Source organism: Indicator indicator, chromosome 15 (genome assembly GCF_027791375.1).
Source record: "Indicator indicator isolate 239-I01 chromosome 15, UM_Iind_1.1, whole genome shotgun sequence".
Classification (NCBI taxonomy): domain Eukaryota; kingdom Metazoa; phylum Chordata; class Aves; order Piciformes; family Indicatoridae; genus Indicator; species Indicator indicator.
This window is the reverse complement of record NC_072024.1, coordinates 5103121-5125387: the sequence shown is the minus strand read 5'-3', so window position 1 is coordinate 5125387 and position 22267 is coordinate 5103121. Positions and strand designations below refer to the sequence as shown.

The 22267-nt window shown below is 42.5% G+C and overlaps 1 protein-coding gene across 11 annotated transcripts in view; it reads right to left on the bottom strand.

Annotated features, from left to right (window-relative positions):
- The window catches only part of FOXP1 (forkhead box P1), a 164324-nt gene that overhangs the window by 134289 nt on the left and 7768 nt on the right, over window positions 1-22267 (bottom strand). For 8 of the 11 annotated variants that reach the window (XM_054387409.1, XM_054387411.1, XM_054387407.1 and 5 more), the window contains exon 2: window positions 5738-5743. The exons of the other annotated variants lie outside the window; for them this stretch is intronic. In XM_054387409.1, the coding sequence (XP_054243384.1) occupies window positions 5738-5743 (6 nt within the window). The remainder of the gene's footprint in view (window positions 1-5737; window positions 5744-22267) is intronic. 11 annotated transcript variants of the gene reach the window in all.

Below are 22267 nucleotides of genomic sequence, written 5' to 3'. Positions count from 1 at the left end.
ACAGGCATCACCTCCTGTAAGCATCCTTGGGTTTGTGCTTTTAGCACATTACACTTGGCCTCACAATTTCAAGTAATGGAGTAAAAAAGTCATTTACCTTCTGGTCTCTAACTCAAGCCTGGTCCAAGCAGAGCACAGCCAAATCTTCTACTAGCTATTGGTGACCTTAGTTTGATGGACTTCATCCAGTTCCTTGTGGACTACTGTCCATATTAGGAAAAAATCCCCACTTGACATTGGCACTGGGTTCTAGCCCCATCTACAGACACCAGCAGCAGTACAGAGCTCTTCTCAGAAGCCAGTTTGAGACGGCAGGACCTCAGCTATGCCATGGTCCCAGGATCCTTCATTATTAGTTTCATATAAAGCATGAAACAATCCTACCAGGGCCAATTAAAACACCTCTTGAGTTTGTGCTGTATAAAAAAAACACACAACACTACACAGGCAACAAAAACAAAAGTAAAAAAAAAATCCCCATACCCACTCTGTGGCAAACTTTGCTTCCTTCCTCAAGCGGCACTGGTGACGCTCACAGGAGAGCTCAGAAGGGTAAAAGGGCATCACTAACATGGCAGCTATTTAATTCTACCAGGCAGATCCCCGAGACCTCTAACAAGTGTCTGCTTCCTACCCATCAGGCCATTATCACTGAGACTCCTAAAAGGTTCAATTCATGTGCCCACTCAGAGAACTCATGAGATGCCTGATAGTCATATGTCATTTGAGAAGGGAACAAAACTATATTCTTCTCTGAACTGATGTAGCTCCTATTACCAAGAGACTGTCTCCCTTGAGAGCAACCAGAAGAGAGAAATGAAGGAGAGCTGACTCAAAACTCTACCTCGCACAGACATAATTGATGCAGAAGAGGAAGAGTTATAAGGAATCTGCCACTACCGTGATTTTGCCAATAATCTGGGGAATTGGTGAAAGGATTTTAAAAGTGGTGGAAAAAAAATCTTCAATTTTTCCTAGATACACCCTAGACAGATGAGCTACCCTCCAGTAAAGACTGTCCCCCTCCTTGGTTAAGAGCTTGGCAAGAGCAAAGGAGGTTTTTGTCATCTTAAAATTAGACGATTTCTGCTACTGATTAAGTTTGCTCTTCTTGGGACTTTTAGAGCAGATGGAGGTGATGCCCAGACATCACACACTCTCACAAAACCTTTGCTTCCCTTGGTACCCACTGCTTCAAAATCATGATTCTTACCTAGCAATGCTCTTTAAAGCCTGGGAGCCACCCATTTGTGAAACAACTCCATCTCCTTCCCACTGCACAGCATCCCTGACTCCAAACACAAATGCATGGGGGTCCTCGGTGCCTGGAGGAACCAAGCTCCACCTCACTTGGGACATGGCTGTAGTGAACTGGGGACAAGCTGACAACTCCTCCCCCTGCCCTGACAAAGCCTCCCCAGACTGGGCCAAAATGTGACACGTACACACATGGTTTGACAGTGCCATTTCCTGGAAATGACAGCTGAAAAGAAAAGAGTACAAAAAAGGGAAATACACACTTTGGCAGCTTATAAAAAATAATCTGCTCATACTGCTATGCAGTCGGTAGAAAATTAAGCCATCGTTTACCCTGCCCTCTTGCTTCTTCTTTCTGCTTTTCTTCATTTAATTACTGCTCTACCAGTAAACTAATAGATAAAATAGATAAAAATACAAAAACCTAAAAGCACCTCAGAAATCATTTTACATCCTCATTAGTTTTCCTGGAAATAACCCATGTTTCAATAGAAATGTTGTTTACCTTGTTCTTTTTCTTCTTTTTTTTTTTTTTACTCACCCTCCTACAAAATGCAGCATGGTTTTTTGGGTTTGTTTTTTGTTTTTTGTTTTTCTCCAACTAGACAGTGAGACAAAGTTTCAGGCAGCCTGGCATATTCTCTGCCACTTGATACTTTATCTTTCTCACTGGCACCTTTTGATCTCCGAGGCTTTGGAAACACCAAGCTGAACTGATCTCCTGCTGTAATTCATAATTACCAATTCACAGCATTTTTCAGCACTCTGTCGATGCCAGCCTGCTGCTTAGGAGTTAGCATACAATTGAAAAATGCTGAAATTCTTTAGCCAATGGAGATTCTTGCAAAATTTTCCCCATACCTCCTCACTGCTACAAAAACCATATTGGAACTATTGCTGTTACCAGAGAGCCAGCCCGGATTCTTGGTGCTGCACAGAGCAAAGAGGAGGCAGAGGGGCTGCTTTCAAAGGGTTTACAATGTTGAAAAGGGGTTTATGACACATAAACAGCCCTTTTCAGGTTCAAAAAATCCTCTTTTCCCATTCAGCATCACCATTATCCCTATTGGTTTCACCCGTCTGCAGCTGCTCCCCAGGAGGCAGATACAAAACACAGCTCTACAGGCAATGGCTGTGCTCAGCCCTGGTCTCTTGGCATGAGCTCATCACTGTGATGATCTCACTCCAACACAGGAGAAATTCAAATGGCCACCAGTCCCAGCCCAAGCTGCAGCCTATGGAGGAGGCAAGGCTGCCGGTGCAGAGGCTAATGGGGGCGTCCTGTCAGCCACCCTTGTACCCAGAGCACAATCTTGGCCATTGTTCCATGGTCATGAAAAATGAAGCCGGACAGTTAAAATTTCCCACTCCAAATTTAACTATGAGGCCCAGTTGCATATTATGCTCTAGTGGCTTACTTATGGGACCTACAGGAAAGGAAGTCCATGCTGGGAGTGAATGTAAAATATGGGACCATGCAGGCTGGAGAGAAAGTTTTAGCCAGAAGAATTTAAATTAAAATGTTTCACCAGAGGCCTGATTCTTCATTAAACATGTGCCCCATGATTCTCTTGCAATCTACTAGCAATACACATCCCCTCTGGAATGATCTTAAGGTCCTTCAATAGAGTTAAAAAGCTTCTTTTCCACTACGCAGATTTTATAGATGGGGCAGCTAAAGCAAAGAGGTGATAAGAGTTCAACATTGGAAACAATATTCATCAAGCACAGTTTAAACTGCACCCAAGTCCTCCACACCATCACCTGCAGACAGAGGTGTCACACCAAAATCCCAGCCCAAAATACTCCCCAGTCTTGGGAGAAGTTTGGGTCCAGATTCCCATCCAGATTTTGCATCTCAGGTTTATATCAAAATCAAATATAAGGACCCTCTAGACTTCTTCTAAAGAATTGTCTTTCAAGACAGAAGACTCAAGAACCAATAAAAAAGGTAATTTAGCAATATCTCTAGTGTGTCACCAATCATTTAAAGGGCCTTGAGGCTGCTGCATTCCCACAAGCACAGCAGCTTTCCCACCCTGCTGGGTTTCAATTGACACCTCCCTGTTGATATTTTTTCCATCTTCAGCCTGACGCATTTTTTTAAGTCCCTCTCACAGCTGATGTCCTCTGTTTGTGCCACCACTGGGTCCCAGTAGCAGTGTCATGGGCAGGGCACAGCTTTGCTGGAGCCCACAGCAGTGAGGCAAGGGGTCTTCTCTGTATCATTGAACAGCACAAGGTTCAAGAGAAGGGAGAGACTTCAATTTATATAGAAGAAGCCATAGAGGGGAAAAGAAAGACAAAAGAGGCCATTGATCAGGATCTTAGAGCAACAACTAACCTCACTTATTTGCCAAGGCATCCATCCCTCACTGACTAATCTGAGTGTTTCTTGCAAATAAGGCAACAAGAATGACCCACATGGACCATCTGCCTTAGCCTGAAGACTGCTTGGAAAACAGAGTATGTGGAACAGGAGAAAATGCTCCCTCCATCTATGCTTGGTGTGAGCAAGACTATCATTGATTCATTCTGATTTCCAGCAATTTTGGGCACAGTCCAAAAGACTACAGACTGCTCACAGATGGAGCTGCAGCCTTGAAGGTGTCCAGCCTGTGCCACCATGGCCTCCCGCCCTATTGCTGCCACATTCGATAGCGAGCAAGGCACAGGCACACCTACTCCTGACCAGCTCCAACCTCTGCTACAACAGTTTTTCAAGGTCCATTACTCACTCAAATACAACCACCCTGGCCCCCCACCTTGGTTCCCCACAGAGAGCAGCAATGAGTGTTATTAACAGAAAAAGAGGAAATAGGTGGAAGACCACCACTTAAAATACACTTACCTCTTGCAAGTGAAATTAATAGTTGTAAGAAAACAAGCTTGTCTGAAAAGCTTTCCTTTGCAAACACCTACATATATTCTACCACCTATTCTACATCCAAACACCTATATTCTACCACCAGTGTCAGTACTAAGTTTTCAAAGGGATAACTGCTAAATGAATGTATCTGCTGAAGGAATCATAGGATTTTTTTTGTGTGCACTCCAAGGTTATGTGTTTAGCAGGCTTCGATACTTCAATGAAAAATTGAGGTGGCAATGATTTGCAGACTAAATTAATGTTAAATACTTCAAAGAACTGGACAAACAAGTCAGCAGCAAAAATTTTATGGGTTCACTTCCTTCAAGGGAACTTAAAGAGCCAGCATTTTATTGCTGTGAATTCTAGTCACTCCTTTTACCCCTCAGCATCTGTTTGAAATATGTAGTAGACAATTGCTTTTTTGGCTCTGACTCAGGTGGTTGAAATACAGGACAAACAGACTACTGTATATAAGCTTTCCTCCAGCAATGAAAATTTTTATTAACTCTCTTGCATAGCAAACTCGGCTGCCTAGCTTCCAATCCCTATAGAATCATCAAGGAATGTGGCTAGTTATTAATTCTGGTGGTCAAGCAGGAGGTGGATATGCTGAGACTTGTCTGCAATATGTAACCTCACATTTTAAAAAAAAACTAAAAAAAAATAAAAAAGAGAGAGAAAAAAGTGAAAAAAAGGAAAAAAAACCTACAGAGGGAAGGAAAAAAAAATTAATGCTGTTTAGCTCATCATTCATGTGTGTAAAATTCCAAGCTAAATACTAGCTCTGTACACAAATATGCCAGCCTTGTCAAATGCTCCAGCCAAAGAAAACAGGGCCCTCGGTAGAGCGGTTCAGAATTACCCTCAGAGCCACCAACCCGCCCCACCTTCCGTAGCTGTGTTAAATTCAGAAGTTTTCTCACATCAGTGCTTCACAAACAAAACCTGCAAACACTGCCTCAAAATCACTCATTTCATCTCACCCAGTTGAAGGACCAGGGAAAAGAGAAGAACAAGGACAAAGGTACATAAACCTAATCCCAAAGTCATTCATCCCCAGCAGACTTAACTTGTAGGATCTTGGCCACCTGTACCTCCTACATTCATTGCTGCTGCATCCTCAACACTACCTATGTAGCAGTAACCACTCCACAAAGCTTTTCATCACCGAGAAGTGATGCAAGATGATTTCCAGCATTTAACATTGAATAAAACACCCTCTTTAATTTGCGGTTAATTTGAGCCAACCTTTGGGTTTTGTGGTGTATTACTGGTTGTTTTGAGCCTTCTGTTGCATTTCCAGTGTTACAAATGCTTAATAGCAGTGGTCAACACTCACAAATAAACACGTGCCATGTATGTTCTACACAAAACAATTCCAACTGTCTGAAATCCCACTGCTCTAGAGATACTATAGAATGGTCCAGGCTGGGAGGGACTTCAAAAACTCCTCCAGTCCGATGCCCCCACAATCAGCAGGGACATCCCCAACTAGACCACGCTGCCCAGGGCCTCACTGAGCCTCACCCTGAATATCTCCAGGGAAGGGGCCTCAACCACCTTCCTGGGCTACTCGTTCCAGTGTTCCACTCCCTCATAGTAAAGAACTTGTTCCTATCTGGTTTTGTATTTTTAGTGGACTTTTAATGTCTGGATTATTAAATGGCTGGACTTTGCCTAAAGGTCCCCTTCAGTTTTGCTGTATTTTTGAGAAACCAGGCAACAGTCTCCAGCTGGCTGCCTGTTTGCTCAAACTAACTTCTGCACCAACAACTTCTGTAGAGTCTATTCCACCAATGCCATAAATGAGAGAACATCACTGCAACAAGAACACTGTGAAGAGCCACCAAGCACTGCATATTGCACATTGGGACATGTGCATGATGCAGAGTCTCCCTGGTCAGATATACCATAATCTGAAGCAATGTTCTTACACCATTTTCTGGTCATCACAGCCTATAGGTATCCATTTGACCTTCCATCTCTTCCAGTTTCCCCAAAGGAAAGCAGAGAGAAGGAAGCTTCTCATCCCTTCCCTACAATTGCAGATGCCGGATGAGAACGTGACTCTTATCTCTCTTATTTCTTATTGCCAGTAAAAAGCAGCTCTTTCCTTCCAGCTTTCAGCTCCAGCTCACCGTTTGTGAGGAGCTCAGGCTCTGCAGCACCTCAGTTCATCTGGTGAGCACTTGCTGCACTGCTGAACATCAGCTCACACAGGGAAAGTCCATCACCCAGCCACCTCTCCAGCAGCCCTCTCACAGATATGTTATTATAAGCACCACATGTAGCATTCTGAGATCACAGGATGTTAGGGGTTGGAAGGGACCTCTGGAGATCATTGAGTCCAACCCCCATGGTGACCAAACAGCATAGATTGAGGCTTCTTTCTGCTTGGATAGTGAATGTAACAGCTCTGAGTGCACCAGGTACCTGCTGCCATTGTCACCCTCCAGCTCCCACCCAGATAGCCATGGCCATGAGCCTTCAAAGCTGTGCCCAGTGTCTCTGGGCATCTCATCATAAAACACTGTAGATATGGAGTCTCACAGATATGTGGCTGCTATAACTCATCCGTGTCCAATTCATTCCTAGAAAGGAATTGTTCAAAGCTAGAATCCTTGGTACAAGAAAGGTCAAGCCTTGAAACCCTTAGGAGATAACCTCAAACCTTCTGTCCAAACAAAGCTTTCCATGCATAGGCTGTGGCAGGAATGCAAGTTTGATGCACAGCCACAACACACTTTCCCATATCAACTGAGAGATGTTGACTCCAAAAGAAAGAGAACCCTCTCTGTGAAAAGGTAGATGAAAAACAGATGAAAAAATGCAGATTGTCTAGAGGAAATCTGGAAGGTGTCATTCATACCATTTGTCAAATTTTCCTTAATTTAATGTATCCAAAAGAGTCAGCAAACCATGCTGGTAATACAAAGCAATGGTACTCCAACCAAACTGAATGCTATAACCAGAGGGCTGTAAACTCTGTGTGCTATTCAGTAATGAGTAGTCAAACGTTGTCACCTTGAAGATAAGGAAGATGCAAAGGGTCCTATCATACAGTCTGCAACCTTCTCCAACATATGGGATGCCAGAAAGTCCACAGAGGTACAACTATAGTTTAGGGAGCCCACAGTCAGCCGTTTTATCCTTTCACTATGGCAGTTGGGAGTGATGCATTAAAACCACAGCCAGATACAAACAGTTCTAGATGCAGAAGAATCCACAAACACTCCAAGTAAGGATGTAATATTTTCTGCTTATGCAGTTTCAGTCAATGTATGGCATGTCATGGTAAGACCACACTCCTCTGAGCAAGCAGGTCTGCAGTTACCACCAAAGGCCTCTTGATCTCTCCAGCTCCCCATTCCTTCTGAGGAATCTTATAGATACTTCAGAGAAAATTGTGCTTATCTGTCTGAAGCCAATGAGATACTAAATAAAAATGCCAGGATAAATGCTACATCTAATTCCCACAATAAATTGTGAAAACAGTTAGAAGCAAAAGTGCTGCAATAAACCATTCCCAGGATTGCAGGATTCTGCAGCTCTGAACCCAAGATTTTGCTTTGGTGCTGGTGCTGCCCAGCAGCTCCCTTTCATGGAAGTGAGATGCTCAGCTACAGGACCACACTGGCTTTGCCTGGCAAATGCCCATTCTGGCTTTAACGCTGAGGAGAAGGATACCACCTTGAGACAGAGATGGGGCAGGTAACCACAACCATTGCTAAAGCCTTGGTGAGGGTAGCCTGGGCAGGCATCTCCTCCTTGCTCTGCCATCTCAACCTTGTTCAGCCAGGAGCAGCAGGCGAGGAGAAATGACACAGTAGGCTAGAGACAGCCGAACGACTTTTATCAGCACTTGCTGACACGCACAGACACACTCCTGAACGGGAGCACTGATCTTCAGCGTTTCTTTAGATTGTGTTCTGGCAGTAATTTTCTAGCCCAAAAGCACCTCTTGAAAAACACAGCAGAACTCTGCCTGCTTTACTTCTATTTCATTTCCTGGATAAAAGTATGGCCTTTTAATTTTAATGTTGCCACCTGTCATCTGTAGCCTTTTTTTTTTTTTTTTTGTCACCTCCACTCTTAATGCTCATTTAAGATTCAATTTAAATTCCCAGAAGGAAGCTGGATCCTGCCGTACGAATTCGGGATGTTCAGCAGAACAGTCCTAGGAGTTGCCAAAGCAGCAAATCACCTCAGCTAGTTGCATAACTTAATTATGGCTTATCTGATAAAGTGCCACCTTCGTACAAGAGACCCCAAATAACATGCTTTCCTCCGAAACATCCGGAGTCTGATTCACCACCAGCCACAGCAGCAGCCTTACACTGTTGTGGAGCTGAAATAAATCCACAGAGAGACAGAAATTAATGTGGTTTTTGCTGCTGTTCATGTACAAACATACAGGGGAAAAAAAAAAAAAAAGAAAAACGCATTTTTTCTTTTCTTCCTTGCTTTTCACCAAGTTCCTGGCTATCATTCTGAAATGTAGATATTCCCATCATGCCTCGGTGTTTTCCAGCCCCATGATGCCCTCACTTTTGATTGTATAGATGAAGTTGAAGTGCACAGGGTATTTACTGATCCAGTTATCTTGTTCTGTGACAGGCAGAATCAATCAATCAAGGGGCCAGCTTTACGCTTACGTATTCCAGGCACATCTCCGCACTTCAGGATACGAGATCACAGTGTTATCCAGCCAAATTTGATCAACAAATGCAGTTCCCCTGTGCCACAGCAATCTCAGATGAAGATGTTATTATGTGGAACTGAGCAAAGTGATAAAGACAGTACAGAAAAGGGAGGAAAAGTCCAGCTGGACCTTTCTGACAGCCTCTATATAAACTAAGGCTGCAGCATCCCTTTTTCTGAGGCTAACAAAAATAGCGAATTCCTGAGTAGCTGTTACAAAATGTTTCCTGGCCACCCTGTATCTGTTGGTACTTAATGAAAGAAACATTATGCCACAGAGTTTGCTAACATATTCTTAAATGTTGGACAACCCTTGCCACTGTATTTATGGAGATTTTTATAACACAAGATCACAGGCTGTATTTTTCATCACTCTGTAGTGAACAAGCCTATCAAAACCTGAAAGCTCAAAAACCGTCATTTTAAAATCACAGCTGTCTTAAGCAACCTTTAAGTGTTTTTATGTTGCTTTGTTTGTTTGTTGCTTGGTTTTTGTTTGTTTAGGGTTTTTTTTTTTAAATCCCAGCTACAAAACAATGCACAGGAATGTGTAAATGTTTAAGTCTGTCTCAAGGAAGAGTTGACACCACGCTCTTATTTTGCCAATAGCTTTTCACTTTGCTATTGCCCTACAGTTTTCTTACATTATTTAATCCAAAATACCATCTTTTTGATTCTACCTTTCTTTGCATTTTAAATCTTTAATGGGAGCCTTTGGCAGTCCGTGGGCACAATTATTAGATATCTGCAGAGAGAAATTGAAAAATTAATCATACTTTCCATTTTATATTTCTGCACTATACATAAAAATTATCTGCTCTTAAAGCTGCATTCTGTGGCCCTGCAATATTCTCTCCCCAACATGGTAAATACTATGCAAGAATCCGTGTATCTCACATTCAAATCTCTCCAGCTAAACAGTTCTATGGAGAATGTCGTGTTCTCTTTTCAAGTGCAAAATTTATTTCAGATCATTTTTCAATTAAAAGGCATCTGCTGCTATTTATTCTGTTATGGAGTGCCTAAAAAAAAACTCAGTATAGAAAGTACCCTAGACTAATCATATTGATGATACTGAAGTTGTTTATTACCCTTTTATAGGCCTGGGTACTTAAATTACAGTTTTTCACAACTGTATGCAAAATGTGTAACATAACCCTTATGCAATTTATTACAGAAACTGATATATGCATTAATCTGACCTTTGTCTAAATAGACCCTTAACCACAGGGAGAAAAAAAAATACAAAGGCATCTATCAGCATGTGAGCAGTATCAAAACTGCTAAATCTATTAACTTTGTTTTCCTTTCACTATTATTAAACTGGGAAGCAAAATTCAGCTGGAAAATTGTGCCATTTGGGTTCCCTTGTCATCATGTAGTAAGTATGAGAAATATATGTGCAATAGCCAAATGGCCAATAGACAAAACACCCACTCCAAGTGACGTACTGTTTTCCATACCACTCAGACAAAATCAAAACAACAGAGCTGTTGCAAACAAAAACAAAATAACATTTCCCATAAGCATTCCAGACAGAGAAAATTTACAGGAAAAGAAAGCTGGGAAAAGACCCAGAGCAAAGTGTTTGTACCTCCAGCCATAAAACCCACTTCTGCAGAGCTGGTAAACAACAGTTTAACATTAAAAACATATAAAGGCTAACAGTTGATTAATTGTCAAACTTTGGAGTTAAAGATTTACATCTGATGAGAGAGCTGCCTGGATGCTGGGGAGGTTGGGCTGGGTGCAGGCAAGGCACAGACAGAGCACAGCCCCAGCAAAGGCCGGGCAGAGTTGGGGCACAGACAGGGCTGCCCACCCCTCCTTCCCTCTTGCCAAGGCAGAGGCAGCCAAGGAATCGGTTTCATTCAGAAAAGAGCAGGATCCAAGGCAGCATGGGGAAAAGCACTAGTGATAAAGCAAGGAGGGGAAGGTAAACAATCAGGTTGATTGCTTCAGAGCAGTGTGTTCTGCAGAGACTTCAGGGGGGAAAAAAGGAAGAAGAAAGAAAAGAAGAAAATGAAAAAAAAAAAATCCAGCTTCTCCCCCCTCCCTTTTTTTCTTGAAAGTCCTTCCAACTCGCAGTGCATCCTGGCAAAAGAACAACTTCCAAAAGTTAAGATGTAGCTTTCTTTTTTTTACAGCTGACTCACATTTATATAACTTTGTTAATACATCTGCTCACTGGAAGCCCCAGCCTGTGTGTTTTGCCACAATACCTGCCCATAAATAGTGGCAGGGAGCGAATATCAACAGCTGCATTTGACTCTTGCAGCCCGTCAGCTTGCAGTGTCTCCATCAGGGCGAATTCCTGTCAGCTGCACTCTCGCTAACACAATTCCTATGTTTTGCCTGGCAGTAAATGGACGCTCCTGCCCCGGCATCATCTAAACAACTCTGTTAACATTTGCCCCCGAGCGTCTCTCTCTTTGTCCAGTCCCTGTCTTCTAACAGATGTCATCCAAGTCTAATCAAGCATAAAATGGTCATAAATATTTCTTTCTGGTAGATTTCACATTCGCATTTCATGCAGGGACATGATATTTTTCTGCTACCTCCAGGGAGTACCTAATGCAAAAACCAGTTACTTACATTCAAGGCTCATGTTCCTTTAGTAAAATGCAGCACATGTTCTCAGTTCAAAGACATAAAAAGGCACAGGACTTTATCTTCTTTTGTTTAACTGCACCCTTGTTGTGTTTTGGTTTTTTTTAATGTTCATCTAGGTATGACATTTTCCTTTTCCTATTAAGCTAACACACAACCACATGACACCCAGTTTTGACCCCACCACTCTCTCAAGCAGGAGTATTTTTTGAATTTCATGCTCCCAAACCCTAATTGTTGCACAAAAGAGAGACTTAGCTATTTTCTTTTTTTTCTTATCATCCTTTTCATTTAACAAGCTATTTAAAGACTTCACAAGATCCAAACAGCACTTCTCCATTTTAGTTCATTTTATGGAAATTTTTGCAACCTACCCCATCATATTTTATGAGCTAAACGATTCTAGGATACAAATTTAAGATTCATGCCTATTTAACATTTGATAAAGATAATCATGACATATAAGCAATCTCCAGTGCTTAAAACTCTGAAACTGTTCAAGATAATTAATTCTTCCTAATGTTAGAGTCATCAGAGAAATTATATTTACCTTTGGTAAACTTGGTAAATAATTTGTCAGACTGAAAAATAAAACTAACCTTGGATTATTCATAAAGCCCTATGTCTTATTTTTTCCCCTGTTATGTTAGTCAAAGCAGAAATATGACATAGCTTTTTAAAGTGAACCACACAACACTTAAGGATATAGATCACAACAGTGAAGCTGTTTTTCCTCCTCCTTCTCCACTGAGCCTAATATTTGATTACTGTTAGTCAAATCAAGCTTTCAGGCAAATAATCTCCATTTTTTAAGTTAATGAGATGTGGTCATGTCGACAACAGCTTGCAGAAACTTTTAATTCCAATTCCTGCAGGCTGTGCTGGCCTCTTTTACAGCAACCACTGTATGAATGAGTCAAATTTGCCAAAATGGCTTATGTAGACAAGTGCACACTTTAAAGAGGCACTAATTAAAAATACCCACTGGTATCATAATTTAAATACCATGAAAATAAACTGTAAAAGTAGCTCAGCTACAATCTTATGACTTTCCTTAGAGCTCGTTTACTTTAACTAGATGATGTTTTATTGCAGATGTATTCCTAGCTAAAAACAATTTTACGTCTAGGAGGAATTCAAGATTTTGATATAATTAAACAATTTATGTTAATATTTGTTTCACATAAGCTATTAAGCAAGCCCCCCAGAACAAGCACTAATTGAGAAAGATGTAAAGAAGTAGAGTGCTGAAGTAAGCAGCAAATTTATACCATTGATTTACTGCTCTATCTGCAACTTCCCCCCTCATTACAGCTCTCTCTCCCCTTTTCATTCTCTGCTATAAGGCTCCCAGCAGCACTGAATCCCATTAAAACACTTTCCTTGGACGCTATTATCTCCTGCTTTCCTCAAAAAAGGAAGAAGAAGAAAAGAGAGAAGGAGAGGTGGAGCTTGGTATGATAATCCATATGCTTCCCTGGTCACAACTTCTCTAAAATCCCTTTTGTCTTTCTGATTTTTTGGCAAGGAATGTGAAATGCACAGCTGTAGTGTAACAAAAGCAGACATGAGCCCAAAAAGAAAACAACAACAACAAAAAGTTGGTGCTGAGAGGGTTAAACCTATTTAAGGGGTTAAATATGCAATTACCACTGACTAAAACCAGAGAGACATATAGATAAATAGAAGAAATGAAGTCCCCAGGTTCCATTCAGAAGCCTTCATCACATTACTACCAGACAGAAAACTCTTTAAGTACCATTTTCAGATGTTAAATCATTGTTCGTGCAGCACATATTCTCACTATTCCTGGGGGAACAATATCTGAAGACAGCGTGCTAACAAATGCAATCCAGTAAACAGGCATTTTTCCTCTTGTTGTTAGTACCTTTGTGTTCCAGCTCCCAGCTCTGTCATCCATGCCTTCTCTCTGCTTTGAAGTTAAAGTACTGAATGAGCGTTGTCATCTATTATCCAGAGTGTGCATGTAGATTATAAATAAGAAATAAAAGTGACTTTCAGTACACTGCTTTTGCATTAGCAAGTTGCCTTCTCTGTTACCTCCTCTGTCCTTCATACTTTGCTACCAACATTATATTAAAAACCTGACTTTAAGTGTTTCTTGTGGAGTGCTATAAAATATGTACACAGCAGAGACAAAAGTTTTATTGAAACAAACAAGTCCAGCAGTTTAAGCAGGTTCATGAGTTCAGCTTCAACAGAGTGTTTAACCCTTATCTGCAGATGTCCTTCAGGCCCCTGGCACATTAATTGCATCCCCAGCTTCTTTTGCATGCACACCACTGAAAACACAGAGCTATTAATTACACCAGTTTATTTACAGAAAGAGCCCTTTTCTACTATTGATCAATTATTTATTAATATTTTCCAGAGTAAGGATCTCATCACACTTTTCCTTTTAAGGCTGGGAATCAACACTTTTCACAGGAGCAACAGTGCTGACCTATTTCAACTGCATCTGCTTGTACCTATCATAGAATCATTCAGGTTGGAAAAGACCCCTGGGATCATCATGTCCAGCCATTCACCCTACTCTACAAAGTTCACCCCTAAACTATATCCCCAAGCTCTACATCTAAATCACCTTTAAACACATCCAGGGATGGTGACTCCAACCACCTCCCTGAGCAGCCTACTCCTGGTCAGAAAATTCTTCTCCAAGGGCAAAACTACATTAGAGACTTCGAAATGTTTCTGCTGTTGTTTCACCTTGAACAGAGAGCAAAGACATTCGGTGACCAGATGCCACAATCATCCCTCTGCCTTCAGCTGGCTTCACTAGGAGCTTCTTCAGGGCAACAGAGCCTCTGCAGCAGGGGCATTTAACTTGAAAATGGAGATTACTGAGGTTTGAGGTCTTAATCCACACATGTTGCCTAAATTATGGCAGTTTAGGAAGCAAAAGATATTTGAAGCCCTGAGAGGTGGTGGACACCTGGAGAAGGACATAGAGGGTTTTGTCCTGATCCTGCTCTGGTAGGGTGTCCTCTGGGCAGGGGTACAGTGGACTCAGGTCTCACATACCAACAGCCCAGATGCACCTCTGCAAAAAAATGAGCAGGTTCCAGGGAAATTTGAGCTGAGCTAAACCAGGCTGAGCCCAAAGTGAGCACTGCATGGCAACCTGAAGTCACAGAATGCTAGGTTTGGGAACAGTAAGCACAAGCCTGAGAACAATGCACTTCTAAATAAATAATAACAGATCTCTTCCACTTAATAAATTCCACATTATTTATAAGAACATTCATTTCAGAGGACCTAAGGCATCCTTATGCACCTAGCTTCCCTTCAACATTGATGTTCAGCTCAAAGCCTTGACAGACATCAACTCTTGCACAGCATCTGCTTTGTTTCAAGGTGTTGGGAATACAGAGACCTGAAGACCAAAGGTCCTCTGGAGAGGGAGTGGAAAACGCTGGACAGGATCTACCATGCAGAGATTGGCAATGGCCTGGCTGTAGCCTGCAAAACGATGGTAGCAGCTGAGATATCCTGAAAATAATATCACCCTGTACAGTTCCCTGCCTCTGTGGGCAGCAGTAACTTTGGGGGCAGAAGGAAAACCCCTTGGCTCTTCCAGCTGGGCAACAAAATTTGCAGTACCCCTGTGGCTGAGTAGAGATTGGTCAGGTGAGGAATCTGGAAAGCAGGCACAGAGGAGCTCTCCTTCCCCCTTCATCCCTCCAGGTGTCCTGGATCTTTCTTCTTTTCATCCTTTTGCATAAACAGTAATGATATAAGGAGGCTCAAGCACAGTCCAGTGATTTTCACTTGGACATATGGAAGCCAGTCCTTTCATAAAATGCTTTTGGCAAACGGTTCAGGTCCCTATAAAGATGGGGGCAATCTAGCAATGTTTTCTGTCCTGGCCTACAGCCTGTCCATAATATGGCACAGAAAAAAAATTCAGATGGAGAAAAACTAAATAGAAGAAGCACATATCCCTTCTTTCCCTAGCTCAGGATAAGATGGAAGTGTGGCACACCTGCAGGCAGCAAAAACAGTCTAGAAAACTCCATCTTCTTTTCCCTTAGATATGGTAGCAGTGGATGGTGCCATCTCTTGATGCATGAGGAGTATCAGCAATCCCATGGGAGTGTGAAGGGCATGCTGCTGATCTCTCCATCAGTGCTGACTGGGTGCACTCAAGCACAGGAACCGCTTCTGATCTGGGAAAGCAACAAGTGTGAGGCCTGTCCATGTTGTCTTAACCCTGGGGAAAGGGGAAGCCCTTGTGTCCTTGGTGTTCAGAAAGGCAAACTTAGGCAGGCAAACAAGACATGACTGCAATGCAGTCACCATCTCTGCGGGTTTCAGAGGGTGCACCACTGGCAGAAATACATGAAATACCAAGTGAGGTGCTTGGAGCATAAATCTAAACAAATGCCTGTGCAGACAATCCTAGGGTGCATTCCCAAGGTGTTCAAGTACTTTTTCCACCACAGCCCTGGGCTTCATTTTGTCCTCTGTGTCTTTGGCCTTAAGAGACCTCAGTGGTATCACCAGTCAGTGGTCAGCCTTTGTCCTGCTGAGGCTGAATAAGGAGATTTCAAAGGGCTAGAGAGGAAAAAAAAAAAAAAGTCATTTCTCTCCAAGAGAGATTATCAATCCTTCAATTGGTAGCTACTGTGTCACTAACAAAAGCAGTGTCACCTTGGAGGACAGCATGCTGAAGATTTCCTGAAAAGCTGTGGTGGCTTTATTCAGACAACACAGTCCAACATGCTGGATGCCTGTGGCTCCTGGAGGTCTACCCCTACCCACCACACAGGAGAACAGAACGGGGGATTTTTGCTCTGGTATGGGCCAGTTTTCCATCCACCTCCTGCCCAGGGACTGAACAAACTGAGCCCCAGCCTTGCTCCCTTACTTGGCAAGTTTGTATCTTGCCCAAGATTACTAACAAGTAAACACTCCCAGGTTGCCTGAGTTCATTTAACAATAGCTGTATCTCCCCAGCACGAGGGGATCAGCTCCTAAAGACAAGATCAGAGAAGGTGAAAAGCTGGTCTTAGGAAACATGAGATCAGGTACGAAAGGGATTCTTTGCTGTCAAAGCATAATATGTCAGCTTGTGATAAACCTAAATTGCTTCATATACCAAGGATCACTAGACATTAGCTGCTTTTTATGTGGCAATATGGTGCAGAGGTTTCAGACAGAATATTGTTTTATGTTGATCATGATAAAACTCTCTGTAGCTTTGATAAAGCCTGCACACAGGCTTTTCATTCAAACTAATGAGTGATACTGGCTGTTGGATGCCGAGACACGCTCTTGATGCTTTCCAATGGTTCAACTTGTAACTAGGAATCAATTCAGGCTGGATAAGCAAGAGTGTTACTCATCTAAAGGGTTTTGAATGATGATCCCATTCCCTGTGTTTTCCCCAGGTACTTGTGAAAAGGGACGGTGACAAAGGGAGCACCGCATGTTGGCAAAGTACATCTCTTACCAGAGGGATCTCCTGGGCTCAGCCTGCTCTGAAGGAACAGTTGGCTCACGCTGTTATCAGCCATCAAACAGCTCAGACCCTATGGGCTGCTCACTTAGCACAGGCCTTTTGCTGCTCTGTTTTTCAACATCTGCTTCAAGGCTTGTCATCTCCCTGCTTTAAACAAATGTAGTGCAGATGTCTTGTCTTGTGGATGACAGAGATTTGGCAAAGATGGGAACTGTGGCCTCCAAATGACAGAGGCACACCTATGGCAGTCATCATTGGTGGTTCTGGGTGGACTCCGCATTAAACCTGAAATGGGTTTATACACCCCCACACCATGTCCCCCTGTTTAAACCTTTCATTTCGTCTGTCAGGTTTTAGAGCTTGATGAAAGCAGGGATCAGGATGCAGACTGAGATGCAACCTTCTCAGAAACAAGTGGCCTGAGTCTTCTCAAAAGATTTATTGTTGACATATGCAACTAAAGAGGAAGACACATTCATTTGCTCATCTTTTGCTCCAAGGACTATCTGATACAAGACTGGACATGGAGGGACATGATGTGTGGTAAAGATAGCAGCTTCTGAGACCAGATTCTGGCCTGAAAACAATAGAAAAGAGACTTCCTCAAGCTAAGACTTTGTTCCTGAGAAACTGATAGACAAAAGGGGGATGCACAAGAAGAAATAGGGGCAGGTCACCACAAAGGGTCTCCGGGCACATCCCTCCTACGGTGGATTTATTATGCAAAATCCAGTTTGAGCTTCCACTAGGAAAAACTAAGATTTGGCATTCTGTGGGGTTTGTGAGTGGTACTTTTGCTCCTGTGAACACGTCTTACCTACAGCAGTTTGAGGCTTGTCTGAGTTATGCAGTTAATAAGATTCCACCAATCTCAGTTTTCATTAGCTTGGTTAACTGGTGCAATAGCTGTGAGGAGGCTAGAACAAGCCAGTTGCTAGCTGTCTGCTCCTGTTGCTCTGTCCTACCCAGAGAAGGTAACAGATACCTGAAGGGGGCCTACAAGAAGGATGGAGAGAGACTGTTTACAACGGCCTGTAGTGATAGGACAAAGGTCAAACTTCAAACTAGAAGAGAGTAGATTCAGATTGGATGTTTGGAACAGGTTCTTTACTCTGACAGTGGTGGAACACTGGAACAAGTTGCCCAAGGAGGTGGTTGGGGCCCCATCCCTGGAGATATTCAAAGTGAGACCGTAAAGACTTCTCATAGTATCTTAAAGGACAATTTCATAAGCAAGTTAGGAAAACACAACAAAATTACTGCATATTGGTATATGTATCCATGGGTCACTCTCAGAATGAAAGTCTGATAACCAACATGCTGAAGAAGTCAATCTTTCTGTAAGAACAACACAGATGAAGGGACAGACAATTCAGAACATCTGGGGATGATACTACATTGGGAGTAACTGCAAAGATGAAGGGGGGGGGGGAACGGAGAAATTGTTTTTAAGAATGGGATGGCATTTATTAAGGAAAATTTCTAAGGTGCCACAATTCATCTAGAATACCCAAACTTTGCAAATACAACAAGGAAGACAACTGATTACACAGCACTTCTTCAGGGGGAAAAAAAAAAAAGCCTAAGAATTACAGTGGCTCACAAGTTGACTATGAGTCAACAAGGTCATGCTGTTGCAAAAATGCTGTGCACCACAGCCAGCTGCACAAACAGGAGCATCGCCTGCAAGTTACACACTGGGAAATTCATTGGCTCCGCTTGCTCCACCAAGACTTAAAGTAGAGGACCATGTCACTGGAGTATTGCAGCTCAAGATGAACACAGATTGATTGGAAAGAATTCAGAGGACAGTGACAAGAATGAAAACAGTTGTGGAAAATAGGATGTACAAGGACAGAGACTGCTGAAGTTCTGAGAAGATGGAGGGTACACACAGGGGAGCAGCGCTCATACACGAACAGGATGCTGCAAAGTCAGACAATCTGCCTGTTAGAGCCACAGCAAGAAGGAAGAGGCTTTTACCTGCAGGATAAGCATTTTGGCCAGGCATTGGGAAAAAGCTTCCTAACTGAGAGTTAAGAGGACCCTGCCTGTGCAGGAGTGACACACACACCCCACCCCCCCACCCCCACTGATAGGCTGGTGAGACACATATCAGGCAGACTCAGGGGTGTCAAAGCCACACGGAAATCCTGCCTTTGGTCTGCATGGAAAGACTGAAAAGCCCATTTTTCCCAAATCCACAGAGAAAAGGTTTAAGACTAGAGAGGAGTTCACAGTAAACTTGGGCTGGTGGGTTGCCCCATTCTGCTGGACTGCAATGCCCAGCAAGGCCATCAGAAAGCACAAGAAAAATTACTACCGTGGGCTCTCAGTGACCTCAGAAGGATCCCCAAAGGTGAAGACAGCAGGAGCTTCCCTTCCCTCAGGAAAAGGCACACGTTTTTGCTCACAGTTTTTGAATCTTTGACATACAGTCCCTGTGATACAGCCTTGGAAGACCATATCTTTTATTTACTACACATCACAGTTGTCCTTGCAACTATTTAGGAAAAAAAGCAGGTGGTCAACAGAAACTCTGCAAACTAAAACCCTACAACAAAGCAAACACCATACCTTTCAGAGAAAAAAAAAAAGAAAAAAAAATAATGTAAACAGAGCTAATCACTGCTAAACCCTTATAATCCAGCCCTTGCCCAAGTTAAGAGACTGGAACCAAGAGTAAAACACTTCAAAAAGCATTAATCGAAGGAATTGGTGACTCATTTCTCAAAGAAAAGAAGGAATCAGGACTATTTTAAACTCCAAATGCTCTCTGTGTTGTGAAAGGGGCTCAAACCCACCCCCATCAGATGAGGCTATGGGATAAGAGGTTCCAAACTGCCCACTGGGACGTCTGCTCTGGGGACTGAGAGAAAGGCTGCCATCGTGGGGTTTATCTCAGCAGTCATAAAGGACGACTTGTGGAACAGAAAACAGCCCACTTTTAACTCCTCCATAAAATATCTACAGCTACCAGCGTTCCCTGCACCTTGTTGAGTATTACGTTCAATAATATTAACAGGCTCATATTTACCATATCTTAAAAGCTAACAATCCCATTGCCAGCCCTAATTAAAAAGACAAGAAGCTGAAAAGCAGCAGTGGATTATTTCTTCAATATGGATTCATGCCTAGATTTAATAAAACCTGCTTTAGTGTTATAACCTTAGATTTGTTTCAAGAACACTATAAAAGATAAGTCTGCTTTTTGTTGTTTATTGACTCGGAGGGGTTTTCGTTGGGATCTGCAATATAGTGTTACAGCTGTGGGAAAGCCAATGAAGTAGAGAGTGTTTTCACTGAACAAAGCAGCGCTTCTCCTACCCAAACACGACGTCTGGTATGATGGCTGTGAAGAAATCAGCACACCTCTTCAGACAGAAGAACTCTGAATACATGAACAGACAGTAAAATGCAGGATTAAGGAGGTTTATCTGTAACAAACCCTCCCTGTGACCTTACAGAAAGCACTTCACCTACAGCTACGAGCGAGTGCCGCAGACAGCTTTTCCAACCAGCTTCTATGGTTTCCTCCAGCCACAGAGCACCCCTGAATGAAAACCAGAGCTCTCATCCATGCATACTCAGCAGATCTGATGCCTTCACCCACGCCGACCTGCTCAGCACATACACGCCAAGTATAATGCACGTTCTGAATGGGAATTTTCTCCTGCAGCACAGCACACACAACCTACCAAATAAAAACACAGCACTTAACCTGTAACTGAGGGGAAAATTAAAGACTGAGCAGTGCCTTAATCAGCCTCTTCTTCAGCAATGTTGCAAACTTTCCAACAAAATCCAGAACAATTGCTCTCTATACACAATTCTCTGTCTTCCTCTGAGTTTGAAGAAGAGGATGGCACAGTCTAGGAGCAGGTATGTAATGCAATGCAACAAAATAAACTACAGCCACTCTCCCCAAACCAGAGCTCTTCCTACGCCAGCACAGCTTTACATCAAGTTTCTCGTTTAAGGAGAGACCAGAAAACATCTCCTGGAGACTGCTGAGGCCAGACTTTTGAGGATCCAAGTGCTACAAATGCTTGCCCATGCACGAGGAGAATTATACCCCATTTTATTTCTGATTTTTCCTGCAAGATGCTGGGCCCCACTGCTTCCTAACAAGTTCCATTTCTCCTTCCTTGTGCCTGTCTGACCTTTCTTCTTCAGTGAATCACTTAATTATGTGGGAACAAAAATATGAAAGGATGAGGGTTTAGAAACAGAAGTGCCCTAGCTTCATATGTGAGAGCACAGCCAAAACCCCCAAAGTTGTGGGTCTGCTGCTGATTAAAGACACAAGAAGGTACTAGGGAAGATCCACCCTCTGCCCACACAGCCTCTGTGAACAGCTAGGAACCCTATCCTTATTTTAGCACGTATCTCACTGATTACTGGAAGAAAGAGGAAGAGAGTCAGTGGTCTTACAACATTTCACTAGTGTTGCAGTTCTTTCCTGGCAGAGGGTTTTTGGTATCCATGATAATAACAAGGAAAATTTAAAGAAAACTCGATTTGAGCACGTCAACAGCAACCACATTCCTTTAGCTTGTGATCACTCTAATTCAAATAGACAAGATTTGTATTTTTTTCCTCCCTCCTTTCCTGCACTTAGTTTCCAGGTAGAGTGTGTTAAAAGTCTGAAATCCCATCCGAACTTTGACAACCTTTTTTTTTTTTTTTTAAAAAGGGGGAAAAAAAAGAAAAAGGAAAAAAAAAAGAGACCCATACACAAATATTTTGCTAAGCGACCCATAGCAAATTGCGTAATGCCAGTTAAAAGTTGTGTTTTTTTTAAGTATCAGCCCCAGAGGTTTTATCTGAAATAAAATCCTGATTACTTCAGATTCTAGAGGCAATCTGTGACCTTGCTCTGCATCTCCAAATTTGAAACATTTGTGGTGTGCCCCCTCGATAATGATGCCTCTTGCTAGGAAAGAACAAAACCCTTTCAAAAACTTGCTTGTTTCACTTAGTAAGGTAAGAAGGCCCCAAACACACACATAAGGATTGGTCCAGCCTTGAAGATTGATCAAAAGAGGTCACCCAAAATCGGAAATACAGTGCTCTATCAGGCAAACATCTCCAGGCACGTAACTGCCTTTGTGTGCCTGTAAGCCCAATGATGTTTCTGCCTGTAACCACCCTAGTCCTCAATCCTTATGGTCATTAAATGAGAATCAGGATTAGGTCAGCTCACAAAACACAAGGAATTATATCCATTTCCTGAATCATTCTCCTTGCTTTGCTTGGGAACATGAACTTCTATAAGGGCTGGGGGCGAAGGGCTGAAGGCCCTGCAATATGTTGCTAGCCAGATTAAATAAGCCTAACTC